This window comes from Oryctolagus cuniculus, chromosome 3 (assembly GCF_964237555.1).
Source record: "Oryctolagus cuniculus chromosome 3, mOryCun1.1, whole genome shotgun sequence".
Classification (NCBI taxonomy): domain Eukaryota; kingdom Metazoa; phylum Chordata; class Mammalia; order Lagomorpha; family Leporidae; genus Oryctolagus; species Oryctolagus cuniculus.
In genome coordinates, this window is record NC_091434.1 from 142853227 (window position 1) to 142868638 (window position 15412).

The window sequence follows — 15412 nt, forward strand, 5'->3', positions numbered from 1 at the left end:
CTACGATAAGATCTACTAATGCAAATAATCTCCAAGAGGTAATATAAAAGTGACATCTGTTAAAAAGAACATTGTTAGTTTGAAACAGGATCCTCAAAGAAAAAAATACTAATTTTTAATTCCATCCTTCAACTGGAAAGTATGGCTGATTCATTTAATTGCTTTAACAGTCTGGTTTAATGGAACATTTCTTTTACACAACTAGTCAGCTCCCAACATTTTGATTGCAAAATGAAAGGCATTTACTTTGATATCTTTAATTATCACTCATTTAGAGGACAGTGTGAAACACACTTTTCCAATTGGTGTTTTAGAATTGTGAGTCAAGGGAGAGCGATGACAAATTAGTCAGCTGGAGAGGCAAGAAACAGCTCGCTGGAGCTGCTAGAGTCTTCGTGGGTACTTCAAAGTAGGATAAGAGGGAAATAAAGGGACCGTTAGCCACACATGCTCAATATATGTAATACTAACACAATTTCACAACATTAATAACAAGTTAATATCACACTTAGAGACTTACTCAACATAATAAGTGCCATATATGGGATCATCGATTTTTTCCCAGCCATATGGAAGCTCTGAAAAATAAAAAGTTATTGCTTTCAGTCAATAAAGGGCAGATACCACAATTTCTAATAAAAGGTAATATAATTTAATTGTTCACGGATTGAAAGGAAATGGTCTACCAAAGTGGAATAAAGCTTTCAGAGTCAGCACCAAATTTCAGACCATATTGCGGGAACTATAAGAAGCACTGACTTGAAAATTGGCAGTTAAGACACGAGCTCCCTTCTCTGCAGAGATACTGCTGGATCTAGCTGTTTATCCCATGCCAAGCAGTAGGAAGGTGCATCATCACATCATCACCATTCAGGGCAATACAGACGGCAAATCGCTTTCCTGAAAGTGCATACGGCTCTCTTATTTGTTTAGATCATTAGTGGAGCAGTTCAGGATAAAGATCATATTTTCAAAATACATTCTGAGCATAGCAAATTGTTTCTGATGACCGAAACAAAGACATTCTAAATTCTCAATTGATATCCCACTACTTGAGACGGTTAGCTTGCTGTTCACACCGTGTGGGGTAGACTTTGAATGCTGCCAGTATACCCTCCCAGCATATTTTTTTTAAATAAACTCTAATATTCTAAACATGCTTTCCTCAACAATGTGGTTCATATTTCCAATTCTCCATGGCTAATTTTAATACACACACATTTCAAATATCAACAACACTATAAATGCTACTGCTGGCAAAGGCATGCTGTTTATAAGCTAGATTTTCCTTCAAAATGCTGTTTTCCACATATACTGAGCCTTTATCAAGAACGCCTACAGATATGAAGAATGCTGTATTTTTCTTGATTGTTATTAATTTTACATTTAGAATTGAAATCTATGTAATATATTTTGATGCACTTAAATCACATATTTAAGTAAGATTTAAAAGTTTTATTATTATAACATTAATCTAACTCACTATAGCCAAGCACAGTTATATAAAGAAATTTAAAGTTGCTTGCAATTCTGCTACCCAGAGATAACCACTGTTGATATTTTCATGGGTATCTTTCAAGTAGTTTCCTCTGTATATATAGGTAAACTATTTGTAAAGAAATTACATAATGAGGTATATATTATTTTTACAATCTGCTATTTCTATTTTATGTCATGGCCATCTCTGCTTGTGAATCAATGAGAGGTTGCTGAGTGGGAATCTGTGGTATGATGGGAGCCTGGGTAATTCTGCCAGTCTTCTATGATTTGAAGATTTGGGACCTTCCAGTTTTTATCCATGCACGCCATCTGTGTTGGACTTACCAAAACTTAAACCTTTTCTTTCTTTTCCTAATAACTTAGTAACCATAAGTGCATACTATGGAATTTTGGACTAAGGGCTTGTACCTTTTCATGGGTTCTGATATACATTGTCAGATTTTCACCTTCAGACTCACAAAATTTCACTGGGAGGGAATGAGTGATTTTTTCCCCCTCTGTCCCATCAAATTAAACACAGACTTAACAATTTGTCGTTTAAAACTTTTAGGACATACAAATTTTTAAATTCAGAATTCTTACAATATCAGAAATCTAATATGATATAATTGTCTCTATTTCATAACACTCTAAGACACTTTTTAAAAATTGAGCACATGGACCTCTCTGCAGCCAAGCATGTGTGATTCATATGACAAGAGACGCGTTAATAAATTAATGACAGCAAAATGTTTGAGTATGTTGAGAAATCTTTCTCTCAGAATGATAATGAGCAAACATTTACTGGGTATCGATGATGTTTCCAGTGCTGATGGGGTTTTTATGCCATAATTCATTTCATACTGCCAATACCTCAGGATTCAAAATCTCTACTCTGGCACCAGAAATCTTAACCAAATCAGATATCAATTTAGGAACTCTGTTTAACATAGTATAAACACCACTTAATTTACATTTAGGAGAATGACTATCTAGATGTTTTTCATTGAATGCCCCAAGCTACTGGAGAAATTTGACTATGAAAAAGAAAAATTCATTTGACAAACATATACTGAATGCTTTTTACAAGCAGTAAAAGAGCATGCAGAGGATAGCAACTGGTTTCATGAAAATGAATAATTAATATGGTTCAGTGCACAGACACATATATGTAACTGGTTTAATATCATCTCACAAATGCAATTAACATACAAAATAATGTTCAATAAAATGAAGAGCAAATGCCTAACATGGTTAACATTACAGATAACAGTCCTACTTCTTAACACATCATAAGGAGACATTTCCTGGTGTATTATTTTTAATTATCTTTTTCTAAAAAGTCAGAATTACACAGAGGCAGAGAGAGAGAGAGAGAGAGAGAGAGGTCTTCCATCTGCTTGTCCACTCCCCAATAGACCGCAACAGCCAGAGCTGCACCTATCCGAAGCCAGGAGCCAGGAGTGTCTTCTGGGTCTCCCTAGCGGGTGCAGGGCAACTATGTGTAAGCGTCAGTACCTGTGCATATGTGTGTATTTCCAGTAATATGCTAGAATGTTAATTAGAAACCACAATGTTTACAAGTTTTCATCACTTAAAAAAAGACAAGTCATAAAATAAACTTCTTGAGATTATAAACTTAAGGGTACACATCTTCTAGATGAAGAAAATTTAAGAAAGTTTTAAATTCTATCCTCCTGTAAAAGTAAGGTATTTGGACGTGAATTAACTTTAAAAAACCAACCGTTTCTTCTTTAAAATAAGCTAACACATGAGAAAAAGAATTTCCAATATTATATTATTTTGCCCAATCAGGTAAGCATGTACCTTGAAGCTCTTGGGTGCTCGGTTATTTAGAATACAGTATTCAACAACACCTGACAAATCTGTGGATGATTAAGGTTACACTGATGAAAGAACAAAATATACTATGCAACAGGGAAAACAAATACTTGAGATCAGGAAGGTTAATGCTGTATTAAGAGTGGTTTTAATTGAAATTTTCTTCAGGCCATGGAACCACAGAGCAAAATCAATGATTAGATATTTCTATCTTTCAAAGTCTGTTTAAATGTCTGGATTAATTTGTAGTCAGTCCTATTTCAGCTTGCAAAATTAGAATAGACTGAAAATATAAATGGGAATGCAGTTTTGTCTGGATTCTGGCACATCACAATTCTCTCTTTCCATGCATATGTAGTACTTAATATATTTATGTCAAATTATTAATATCCATTTATTCATATAGTATTAAGTCATTCACATTAATATATAATGAATTTATTATTATTACATATTTCTTAATTACTCTTTCCAAATATTACTGTTACATTTTTTAGCTCAGCCCATTTTCATTACAGAAAACAGAACCCATTTATGCTGGTTCTCAAAAAGCAATTTTCAGGCTATAAATGGAAAGTTGGTAGAAATCCAAGGACATTGTTTCTTATGGAAATGAACCCAAATACTGGAGAGCAAGAGGAAGCTACACTATGATACATCTCAGAAGGATCTTGTCTGTCTCTCCATGTCTGCCTTGTGAACAACATTCGTTATCTCTGTGTGCTTGTTTCTCCTTCAGTTCCTTTTCACTCTTCTGACTGGTTATTGGCTATTTATTGGCTATTGCTCATCTTGTACACATCAGGGAATGGCTACCCCATTCCTGGCTGCCTACACTTTTATCTTAAGCTACTTTGGTCCTTCAATTTTCCAGTTTTATATTCCATCCCTCTAAAGAATTCATTGTCCAGCTCATTTTCTTCAGAACAGATCTAAGTTACTTAATCTGGTTAGTCAATATTATAGCTCCTTTTAGGTCAAATGTCACATCTTAGGCAATAATGCAATTTAAAAAGAGAAGAGAGAAAAAGAAAAATAGAATGGCCAATGACCTCACTGGTAACAGGTGGGAGACACAGAATATCATTTAAAACTGAGAATAAGGACCGTATAAAAAGTATCAGTTTAAAGGCAAATATTAGGACACAACTACAATGGTTCTGAATACCAAAAAAAAAAAAAAAAAGAAGAAAACAGGCCACAAGGAGAAAGAAGCACAACCAATATAATATCACATGGTCAACAAGTATGTAAGTGACTAATAAAGAAAAACATGACTCCATGCCGTAAAAAAAAAAAAAAATAAAAGAGATACTATTTAATGAAGTGATTCAAAAAGGCTAAAAATAAATAAGTAGGCAAAGATGTGCCAGACAAAAATAAAACAATAAGAAAATGAGTTTTACAATCTTGATATCAGACTAAGAATTCCAGTCAGAAACATTAAATATGAGAAGGAACCCTACACTACAATAATGAAATTCACAACTTATAGTGATACAGTTATCACAATCTGGAAACCAAACAATATAAACCAGCTTTTAAATGGTAATTAAAGGAGTAGAAATAAGAAATAGAATAACAAATACTATGACTGCTCTCAGTGTAAGAGATCAAGTTGACAAAATTACAGGTATAAAAGAATTAAACATCTTAATTAATTAGGCTGATCTTTTGGCTGTTACTCTCTTTTTCTCTCTAGTTTTATAATCTAATATTAAACAACATATAGGCTTCTCAAGAGCTAATGAACTGTTTTCCAAAATTATCTATTTATTAGATTAGATATGTCATAAGTTTCATGAAGCAGAAATTATACAAATAATAATAATCTGATTATCATGCAATAAAAATTAGTCATTAATATCAAAATCATAATCAAAACAACCTTTGCCTAGAAATTAAAATCTTTAAAGAACTGTTGGGTCAAAGAAGAAATATAAACTGAAATCAGATTTTTTTAAAAAAAGGATGACAGTGAAATTACTAAATATGTAAGAAATGATGAAAACAGTAATCAGAGGAAATTTTACAGCATATGTATATGGAAGAATGGAAATAATGAAAGCAAATTGCCAATTTAAAAAGTCATAAAAATAACACAATATATCATCATTCACTTCAGTCACCTTGCTGTACAATAAATCTTTTGAAATTTATTCCTCCTATCCAACTGTAATTATGTACATAGAATAGATGTTAGGTACTCTCACCACAATAATGGTGACTGCATGAGGTAACATATTTGATAATTAGCTAGATGTAACCCTTCTATAATACTTAAAAACACCATGTTGTACTCAATAAAAACATAAAATGCTACCTTCCAATAAAAACAGTCATAAAATGATAAACAGGAATCCTGTCAGAAATACCTCCCCCACATAAGGATTACAAATGATAAAAGAAAAAATCAATATGGAGAAAACATTAATAATGCTGTTTTTTAAAATTCCTCCCTCCCTCCCTTCCCCCTTCCTCTCTCAATTCCTTCCTTCCTTCCTTCCTTCCTTCCTTCCTTCCTTCCTTCCTTCCTTCCTTCCTCGCTCCCACCTTCCCTTCCCTTTCCTTCCTTTCTTCTTGGCAGAGCAACAAAGAAGGGGTAGGGGAGAGATCTTCTACCACTGATTCATTCCCAAAATGCCTGCAGGACTCAAGAATTCCATCTGGGTCTCCTACATGGGCAGCATAGGCCCAGGCACTTGAGCTCTCATCTGGTACCTCCCAGGTACCAGATTAGCTGGAAGCTGGACTGGAAACAGAGGAGGAACTAGATCCCAGGCACTTCAACATCAGATGATATGGGGATTCCAAGAATAGGCTTAATCCATTATACCACAACATCCACCTCTGTTGTTTTATTTAAGTTGGCAAAATAAGCACTATGAAGTTGAAGATTACAAAGCGATAAGTCATACAAAATAACAAAGTGAGAAGTGCCAAGAGGGAAGGACTCATAAAAATAATAAAATAACCCTTTGTACAAACTTAGGCTAATTAAATTGAAAATCTAAATGATATGGATAATGTCTTAGAAAAATGTAAATTTTAAAAAAATTGGCACCAGTGGAAATAAAAAGTTTACATAGACAGTTTTTTAGTTAATTTTATTATTTTTAAAATTTTTGTTTATTTATTTAAAAAACAGAGATGGGCAGACCGAAAAATCTCCATTTGCTAGTTCATTCCCAAACTGGGGCTGGGCCAGACTGAAGTCAGGAGCCACGAATTCCTCTGGGTACTTCATGAGGGTGGCAGGGGCCCAAGCACTTGGGCCATCTACCACTCACGCATTAGCGGGAACCGACCCCAATATGGGATGTTGGTGTCATAACCAGTGGGTTAACCCACTGTCCCACAATTCTGGCCCCGAGGAAAGACTATCTGTACTCAAACTTAACAAATTTGATTACATAAAAAATAAAAGTATTGTATAGCTTGTATAATCAATACTAAAAAATACATAGCAATTTGTAAAATATATCAAATATTTATACATAGTAATAAAGTATTACTTTCCTTAATAAAGAACTTTTAAAATTAAACAAAGAAGAAACACTAAAAACCTAATAGAAAAATATACAAAAGTCAATCTGACACAGAGAAAAGCAAATCTCGAACGCGGTTTTTCTTTCTATGCTCTGAAGACAACGATTACTTGACATCAGGTATACAGGGTATTTTCCCTATGCCCCAGACAAGCATTTAGTTCTGTAGCAGTAGGCACTGGTTGGGTGTCCTCTAATCCATTTTCTTTCAGTAGCACCTGGGAACAGTGACAGATCCCAAGCTGATTATAAAACTGCCCCTACTTCAGATTCTGATGGCAGTCCCTGGTTGCTTTTCTGTGCTTCTGGTTCACTAGCTGCAAATTGGAGCTCCCACAATGCCCCATGCTGGTTCAGCTAATTTTAAACTTATGTTTACTGACTTATTATAAAGGTTTATCACAGGGTGCCAGTGTTGCAGTGCAGCAGGTTAGAGGCCTCTGGTGATGCCCACATCCCACAGGAGAGTGCCAGTTTGAGTCCTGGCTGCTCTGCTTCCCATCCAGCTTCCTGCTAATGCTCATAGGAAGGCAGGGGAAGAAGGCACAAGTGCTTGGGATCTTGGCACTCACATAGGACACCTGGGTTGAGTTCCAGGTACCTAGCGTCAGCATGGCCTGGCTCCAGTCTTTGAAGCCATTTGAGCCATTTGGGGAACAAACCAGCAGATAGAAGACCCTTCTTTGTCTCTCTCTCTCTCTCTCTCTCTCTCTCCCTCTCTATTGCTCTGCCTTTTAAACAAACAAACAAGCAAACAAACAAATCTTAAAGGATATTACAAAAGACACAGATGAAGAAATGTGCAGGAAAAAGCATTTGGAAAGTAGGTGCAACTCCTACATGCTCTCCCCAGGTGTGCCACCCTCCAGGAACCTCCTAGTGTTCAGCTCTCTGGAAGCTGTCTGAACCCTATCCTTGTGGGTTTTACAGAGACTTCATTGCATAGGCCTGATTGCAGCCCAGGCAATCATGTCAAAATGGAATTGGACCGAAAGAGTCTGATCTGATGTACGGGGGACTCTAATGGCTTGGAAAAACAAGCCTGTCTGTTCTGATTATTCTTGGGCTCTCAGTGCAGCATTCCTCCCTGCCAGGTATGGGGCAGGACCCCTTCTAAAATGGGGGTCTAATGATTTTGTATCAGACAAGGCAGATCAGAGAATTTCCGTATGACCAGCTCTAAGACAAAGTTGGGGGGGCGGGGAGTAGAGTTGATTACCTGCCTTGGCGAAGAGAAACTCTAGTTTCTATGGCTTGCCTTGGGGAGAGAATAATGAGCTAGGAATCACTAATTAGAACTGATGTGTGTGTGTGTGTGTATCATAATATTATAGCCAGGAATAGACTATTCACTGAGACAATACACAAATGACCACAAAACATGAAAAGATGCTCACTTCCCTGCATCACAAGAGAACAGCAGATTAATGCTGTATGAAGACACCATTACACATCTCTCAGACTCACAGCGCATTCTTTGACAGGGTTGTAGGAGACAGGTTCCCTCATTCATCCTTGGTGAGGGACAACGTGGAATATCCTCTACTGGGGACCTTTGGCAACCACCAGCACAGCCGAATATGTTTTACCTTTGACACACAATCCCTCCTCTGAGAAATTTCTCTAACAATTCACCTTTGACAATACAAAAAGCAAATGCACAGGTTATTCATTGCAGCATGATTGTTACAGCAAACCATGGAAACAACCTAAAACCCCAACCAGAGATGACTGGTTAAACAAATATTTTATGTGCACACACTGAATACCTATACAATTTATGAGACAATCTCTGTGATCTGAAATAGTTATTAGTGGACTAATTACTAAACAAAAATACTCATGTGCTTATATTTGAAGAAAGGAACACAAGAAGGATAATCAGAGATTAAAGAAACAGCTTAATAATAAAAGATGGTATGAGGGCCGGTGTTGTGGTGCAGCGGGTTAATCTGCCACTTGCGATACCAGCATCCCATATCTGAGTGTCATTTCAAGTCCTAGATGCTTTACTTCTGTGTTTTTTCTTTTTCTTTTTAAATATTTTTTTTTTTTATTTTGAAAGAGAGAGAGAGAGAGAGAGCGAGCGCTAGCTCACACTCACTGGCTCACTCCCTAAATACCTGCAACTGCTGGGGCTAGGTCAGGCTTAAGCCAGAAGCCAGGAACTCAATCCAAGTTTCCTAAGTGATGACAGAGACCCAACTATTTGAGCCATCACTGGCTGCCTCCCAGAGGACACATTAGCAGGGACATAGATTCAGAAGTGGAGCTGGGACTCATGCTCAGGCACTCTGATATGGGATGCAGGCTATCAAGCAGCATCTTAGTTGCTAAGCCAAATGCCCACCCCTGTTCGTAGTCAGTCTCTCTCTCTCTCTCTTCTCTAAGATTTATTTATTTGAAAGGAAGAGTTAGAGATAGGCAGAGGCAGAGAAAGAGAGGTCTTCCATCTGCTGGTTCACTCCCCAGATGGACACAACGGCTGGCACTGTGCCAATTCGAAGCCAGGAGCCAGGAGCTTCTTCTGGGTCTCCCACGTGGGTACAGGTACCCAAGGACTTGAGTCATCTTCTACTGCTTTCCCAGATCATAGCAGAGAGCTGGACTGGAAGAGGAGCAGCTGGGACTAGAACCGGCACCCTTATGGGATGCCAGCACTGCAGGCTGCGGCTTTACCTATTACACACAGCACCGGCACCCATAGTTTCTTATTAAAAAAAATTCAAAAAGATGAAAAATACCCCCAAATCGAACACAAACAAAAGCCAGGGAAACTAACTGCATTTTTTAACCAGTTAGAAAAATAATGAAGTCAAATTTTGAAGAAATGTAGATTCTAGGACTAGGGTTTCAGTTTTACAGAGAACCAGAAGATAAAAGCATTGAAATAAATATCATTGAGGTTCAAAAGAGAAATAAGCATATTTATAATGCTGCACAATTTATTATGCTTTCCTGTAGGTGAACATCAGGATACCAGTTTGTACAGTTTAGGGTTAGTTCTCATGCTTTCTGCACTGAGAAACCCTTCAGATCCGGAATTCAGGATCCTCATGAAAAAAAAAAAATAGCAGCAATAATAAAGCTTCATATACAGTTGGCCACGTTAATTTTAGTGATGTAGACCTAGGGCCAGCCTAGGATTTAACAAATTGGAGGGGAAGGCCCAGGTCTCTGGAGAGGACAAGGACCAGAGAAAATCTTCCCCTGTGGCTATTTGGTCTTAACTGGCAGCCACCTTGGAGAGCAGGTCTCTGAGGCTTCTGTATAAAGAACCTTCAGGACTTGCAGGGGCATTAGAGTGTACTTTATTCATGCAGGGAGCTGGCCATTCCAGTATCCATGACAGGACTTCAGAACTGCTAAAGACACTGGGCACTGGCTTGGTCAGGGGAGGCATGGTGCAAAGGCACTGTGGCAGGTGACCCGCACTCACCTAGGGATTGAGAACTGGTCTGCAGAAAGTGTCTTTCAGAGTTCTGCCATCTTTCAGGGGCTAGGCATGGCATCTGGGTTTTGGGGTGCCAGGTCTTGTGTACCAATAAAGTAGTGAGTGAGTGAGTTTTGGCCTGTAGGCGACTAAGAAGGGAAACCTGGGAAAGACACCAGTCCAGAGTAGGAGGGAGGCTCAAAGCCTTTTTACTCCTAAGACTATAACATTTTCCCCTCCCCAGAGATCAGCCTGCTCTCCAAGCTGTGGAGTGGATTAGGAAACTCCAACTGAGGAGGTCAGGGGGGCTGCAAGAGCTAGGCGTGAAACCACTCATGACATACTCATTCCTACAGGAACTGAATCTCTATTTTAATTATTGACTGCAAATGGAAACTGATAAACAGCAACAGCTTCAAGCATTTATCCAGCATTTCCCTGAGTGTCAGGATGAAGAAGACCTGGATGGGTTAAGAAAAAGAAAACAAAGTGTTGCTTTAGCTCTCCACTTGCCTTATGAATGAAGAGCTTCAAGAACATTTAGGAGAAACAGCTGAGGGAAGTGGCCGTGTTTGTCCATGCTCTTGATGGTGGGTCTGATGGCTGCTTTCATTGTATGCCCACCAAACAGGGGCTTTTCATGGGATAGTCTGTGCTTCTGTGATTCAAAAGTTTCTAGCAGGTATTAATTTAAGTGAAATTTGCAAGTAATTATAGATGATGTAACTTAAAATGTGATTCATAGCATAATATTGTGTGACACCTTTTTTTTCCCCAAGAAATATTAGCATGGACACTTCATGTAGCAGTTAAGGAATCGCTTGAGTTTTAGTCTCAGCTCTGTTCTCAATTTCGGCTCCCTGCTAATGTGCATCGTGGGAGGCAGCAGGTAATGGTTCAAGTAGTTGAGTTCCTGTCACCCACATGGGAGACCTGAATAGGATTTCTGGCTCTTAGCTTTTGCCTGGCCTGGCCCTGCAATGGCTATTGCGGGCTCTCTCTCTCTCTTTCTCCTCTCTCTCCCTACCTCACAAATAAAGAAAATGAACAAATATAATTTTTTAAAGTTCAAAATTATTGTTAGTCTACTTTGAGAGGCTCTGGGCTATACTGTGAGGGTATATGACAAGTCACAACAGCCATGAGTGGCATGGTTATAGGCAGAGACAGTCACTAAACAAATAATTTCACTAATGATTGATTCATTCTAATTTGTGATTTATGCTACCAGGAGAAGCACATTTGTATTTTACTTTGCCTAAACCCTCAGGTATGTAATTGATTTAAATAATCCTAATGCACAAAGTCAGCAATGCATTTGTCATTTGGGTATTCTGGGGTGAATTCATACATGGGCATCATTTTTTATTAGTGGAGCAGTCTTTTTAAATTTAATAAATTGGGCTATACACAAGAAAATTCTACTGTTTAAAATCTCTGGGGCCAACCAAATATCTAATATCAATACAGTAAGGCTTTAGAAAACTGAAATTTAAAATTTACCTTTGTTTGCTGTATTAGATGAGCTGAATCCTACTTAGGAAGATGCCCTAATTTCATTTTCTATTTAATATGCAGCCTCCGAGCACTGTTAAATTAAAATGACACTTCAACTAGTGAAATGGATCAGACCAAGCACAAACCTGGGACTGCTAACTTCAGTGTGCAGAGAAGATTAGCAAAATCTGCGATGGTGCTGTCTGAAGCACCTTCCATAACACTGGATCTGGGCAGCGTTATGACACTTTTCCTTGCCACTCTATAGTGACCACAATTTTGCTTTTGAAACTCCTGGGTCCTAAGAGGCTGGCATGCTTTACAGAGAAGCAAGCTGGGTACTTGTCTAATTGGAGTGATGTGGGGTTGTCATAGATTCTCTACTTTATCTGGCCTACCTAGGTTTGTATTTTTTTTCATGGGAACATAGAAGCAGTCCATGCACCTTTTTTGACAGGGATGCTTGAAGAAAATAATTTTTAAAAAAATACTAAGTTTACATCATCTGAGTAGAGAGAGGAAGAGAGGAAACCTTCTGTCTTTTTGGTTTGTGCTGTGGGATGCTTTTAAAAATTGGCACAACAAAAGCTGAGCAAGCTGAGTGCTGTCTTACGCTTGCTCCAGGAGCAGATAATGTTCGGTTTCCAGCAGTAGCCATCACAGACACATCACAGAACATCAAAGGCAATGGGAGTTGAGTGGTAGAGCAGGGAAATGATTCTCCCATGACATGAAAGGAGGAGGCTGGCCTTTAGTGTGTAACTGTAACAATGAGATTTCTCATTCCTTACTTGGTATTAGTCTAAGGCACTTTTGCTGCCTACTAAAATTTAATGTTAGTAATGCCCAGATGCAACAATTAAGTTGCATTTACATAGTCAAATGCAAGTGTGTATCTGCATAGGGGATGTGTGTTCAAATGCCCTTTACCAAAATAACTTTCATGTCCAGATCATTATAAGTGGATTCTCAAGTGGAGATATTGGAATCACAATTCTCTCCACCATGGCAATATAGTATTGTGATTGTTGATTCAAAGACATTCACATTTTTTAAATCTGAGGAGTGGGAGAGACATAAATGCACCTTCAGTTAGGTTCTAGTGAATGGCACAATGGTAGTGGCATCTATCTTCCAGCATGGGTAGCCACCTCAAACTTGGTGCATGGCTCCAAGAGGGAAGTGGTGCTACCTTAGTACAAATCCTGTATTTCCTGGTCCATGCATAAAGGGTGCAATGGCTTCTAATCATAAGCATGTAGCACACAAAGAGGACAGAATATTTCTTCCAAAGAGCTGGCCACTGCACTCTATGAGTCTTTGCTTTTTCTGGTTGTCCCTCTGCAGCTCCCTCAGAAGGAGCAGAGTAGATATCAGGCATAGGGAAATGCAGTCTCTCCCTAATGCAACACAAAACCCATTTTGATAAAATGATGACAGGGCAGGAAGGTATGACATATGAATATTGAAAAAAAAAATTAGAGTATGTGGAATTAACAGCATGCACCGCCTTACTTCTATGCTTTGCATAGGGAAGGCTGTGGGTGAGATTTCTCAGTGTTCTCCACAGTAAGCAAATATGCAAATTATAAAGGTTATGCCTGCTGTGCCTGCAAGGTATCCTGATGTCTATAACACTGGGAAAATTCTGGGAGAACGCTCTACCTCATTGGTAAATACTCTCTGTATAGAGCTGTCAGAATCGGTCCCAACCCTGGCTCCCTAGCTTGTAAAGAGCCCAACGGTCCCACAAATGAGGCTGCCTTGTATGCCAGGCTCTAGGGAAATGTTAAAGGCCCCAGTGCAGCTGTGGTTTGTACCTGTGGTAACAACTGGATGGTGTGCAGATCACAGGGACAGTGTGATGTGATGTAGGACTCAGCAGCTTTGAGAGACGCCAATGTAACGTTTAGAGTCTTCAACAGAAGTGACAGCAGAGACACTAAGAAAGCAGAGAGAGAACTCTGGAGGGCTGCATGGTCTAATTTATGGAATCCCATTATTTTTTAAATGTAGTGGCCTTCAGAGCCCAAAATCACAGAAAACATTGATGGGTATGCAGACCTTCATCAAGTGAATTGTTATTAACTAATATAATCCTTGGGTCAAGGTCCTAGGCACCATTTGAAATTTGATTTCATATCCTGCTAAATTTGCATTTTCAGGATCAGCTCTAATACAAAGTAGACAGATTGGTATGGTAGTGTAGACAGTGTTAGTAGTTTTTAAACATGTTACATACTTTTCTTTTTCATATGTCTATGTGTATCAATTTCCTGCTATTTATTTATTTATTTATTTATTTTTGACAGGCAGAGTTAGACAGTGAGAGAGAGAAAAAGAGAGAAAGGTCTTCCTTTTTCTGTTGGTTCACTCCCCAAATGGCCGCTACAGGCCGATCTGAAGCCAGGAGCCAGGTGCTTCCTCCTGGTCTCCCATGCAAGTGCAGAGCCCAAGCACTTGAGCCATCCTCCACTGCCGTCCCAGGCCACAGCAGAGAGCTGCAGTGGAAGAGGAGCAATCGGGACAGAACTGGCGCCCCAACAGGGACTAGAACCCAGGGTGCTGGCGCCACAGGCGGAGGATTAACCTAGTGAGCCACGGTGCCAGAAAACACTCTATTTTTACATATGAGCTGTAGTTTGCAAATATCAAACTGGCTATACGAGTCTTAAATGAAAATCAGGTTAAGTGCTTAAGTACACATATTTGGCAAAGGTATTATATTCTTCAATGTCAGACAAACCTCATTTAAATATGGGGTTTCCCAACTTGACTCTCACTGGGATTAAACATGACAATAGGTCTGATCTGATTTCATCATCATTTAAAAAAAATCATCTATTATTTTTCACTTTATGTTTCTGTGTGGGAGCAAACTGTTGAAATCCTTACTTAATGTATACTAAGCTGATCTTCTGTATATTAAGATAATCGAAAATGAATCTTGATGTGAATGGAAGGGGAGAGGGAGTGGGAAAGGGGAGGGTTGTGGGTGGGAGGGACGGTATGGGGGGGAAGCCATTGTAATCCATAAGTCGTACTTTGGAAATTTATATTCATTAAATAAAAGATAAAAAAAATAAATATGGGGTTTCCTTGTCTAAAGCTCAGTTTCTTTATTCTGCATACCACAGTAAGGAAGAGAAACATCAACATGTTTGGCACTTAACAAACAGTAGATACTTTATTATTACTGCTGCTGCTGCTTTTCCACTGCCATCATTGTCGTCAGCATTATCATCATCATCAGTAGTGGTAATTGTAATAGCAGCAATTGTGAGAATTGATGGGATGGTGAGTTGATGAAGGAATTTGGGTCTAGCATGTGCAGCTGGTAAAAATCACTAGCATATTTCCCTCATAATTACAGCAGGAAGGCTTCCTGGAACTATGAGAGATTGAAGTATGCCAAAGAGCCTAAAAAGTGGCTGTGGAAAATGAGGATTGGAAAATTATTCAGTAGGAAGAGGCTTTTCATTCATTGCTTCCAGTGGGAACCTGGGTTGAGGGAATCAGAATAAAGACACTGACATTTAGCAATCTACCCTTGAAAATGGGATAAAGAAACTGATTTACAAAGAAGACATCAGCTGGTGCAAAGGGATGCAAA

At 38.6% G+C, this 15412-nt stretch overlaps 1 protein-coding gene across 21 annotated transcripts in view; it reads right to left on the reverse strand.

The window, feature by feature from the left end:
- MAGI2 (membrane associated guanylate kinase, WW and PDZ domain containing 2) overlaps positions 1-15412 on the reverse strand; it is a 1584028-nt gene that overhangs the window by 382818 nt on the left and 1185798 nt on the right. For all 21 annotated transcript variants that reach the window (XM_070071222.1, XM_070071223.1, XM_070071215.1 and 18 more), the window contains one exon: positions 521-578. In XM_070071222.1, the coding sequence (XP_069927323.1) occupies positions 521-578 (58 nt within the window). The remainder of the gene's footprint in view (positions 1-520; positions 579-15412) is intronic.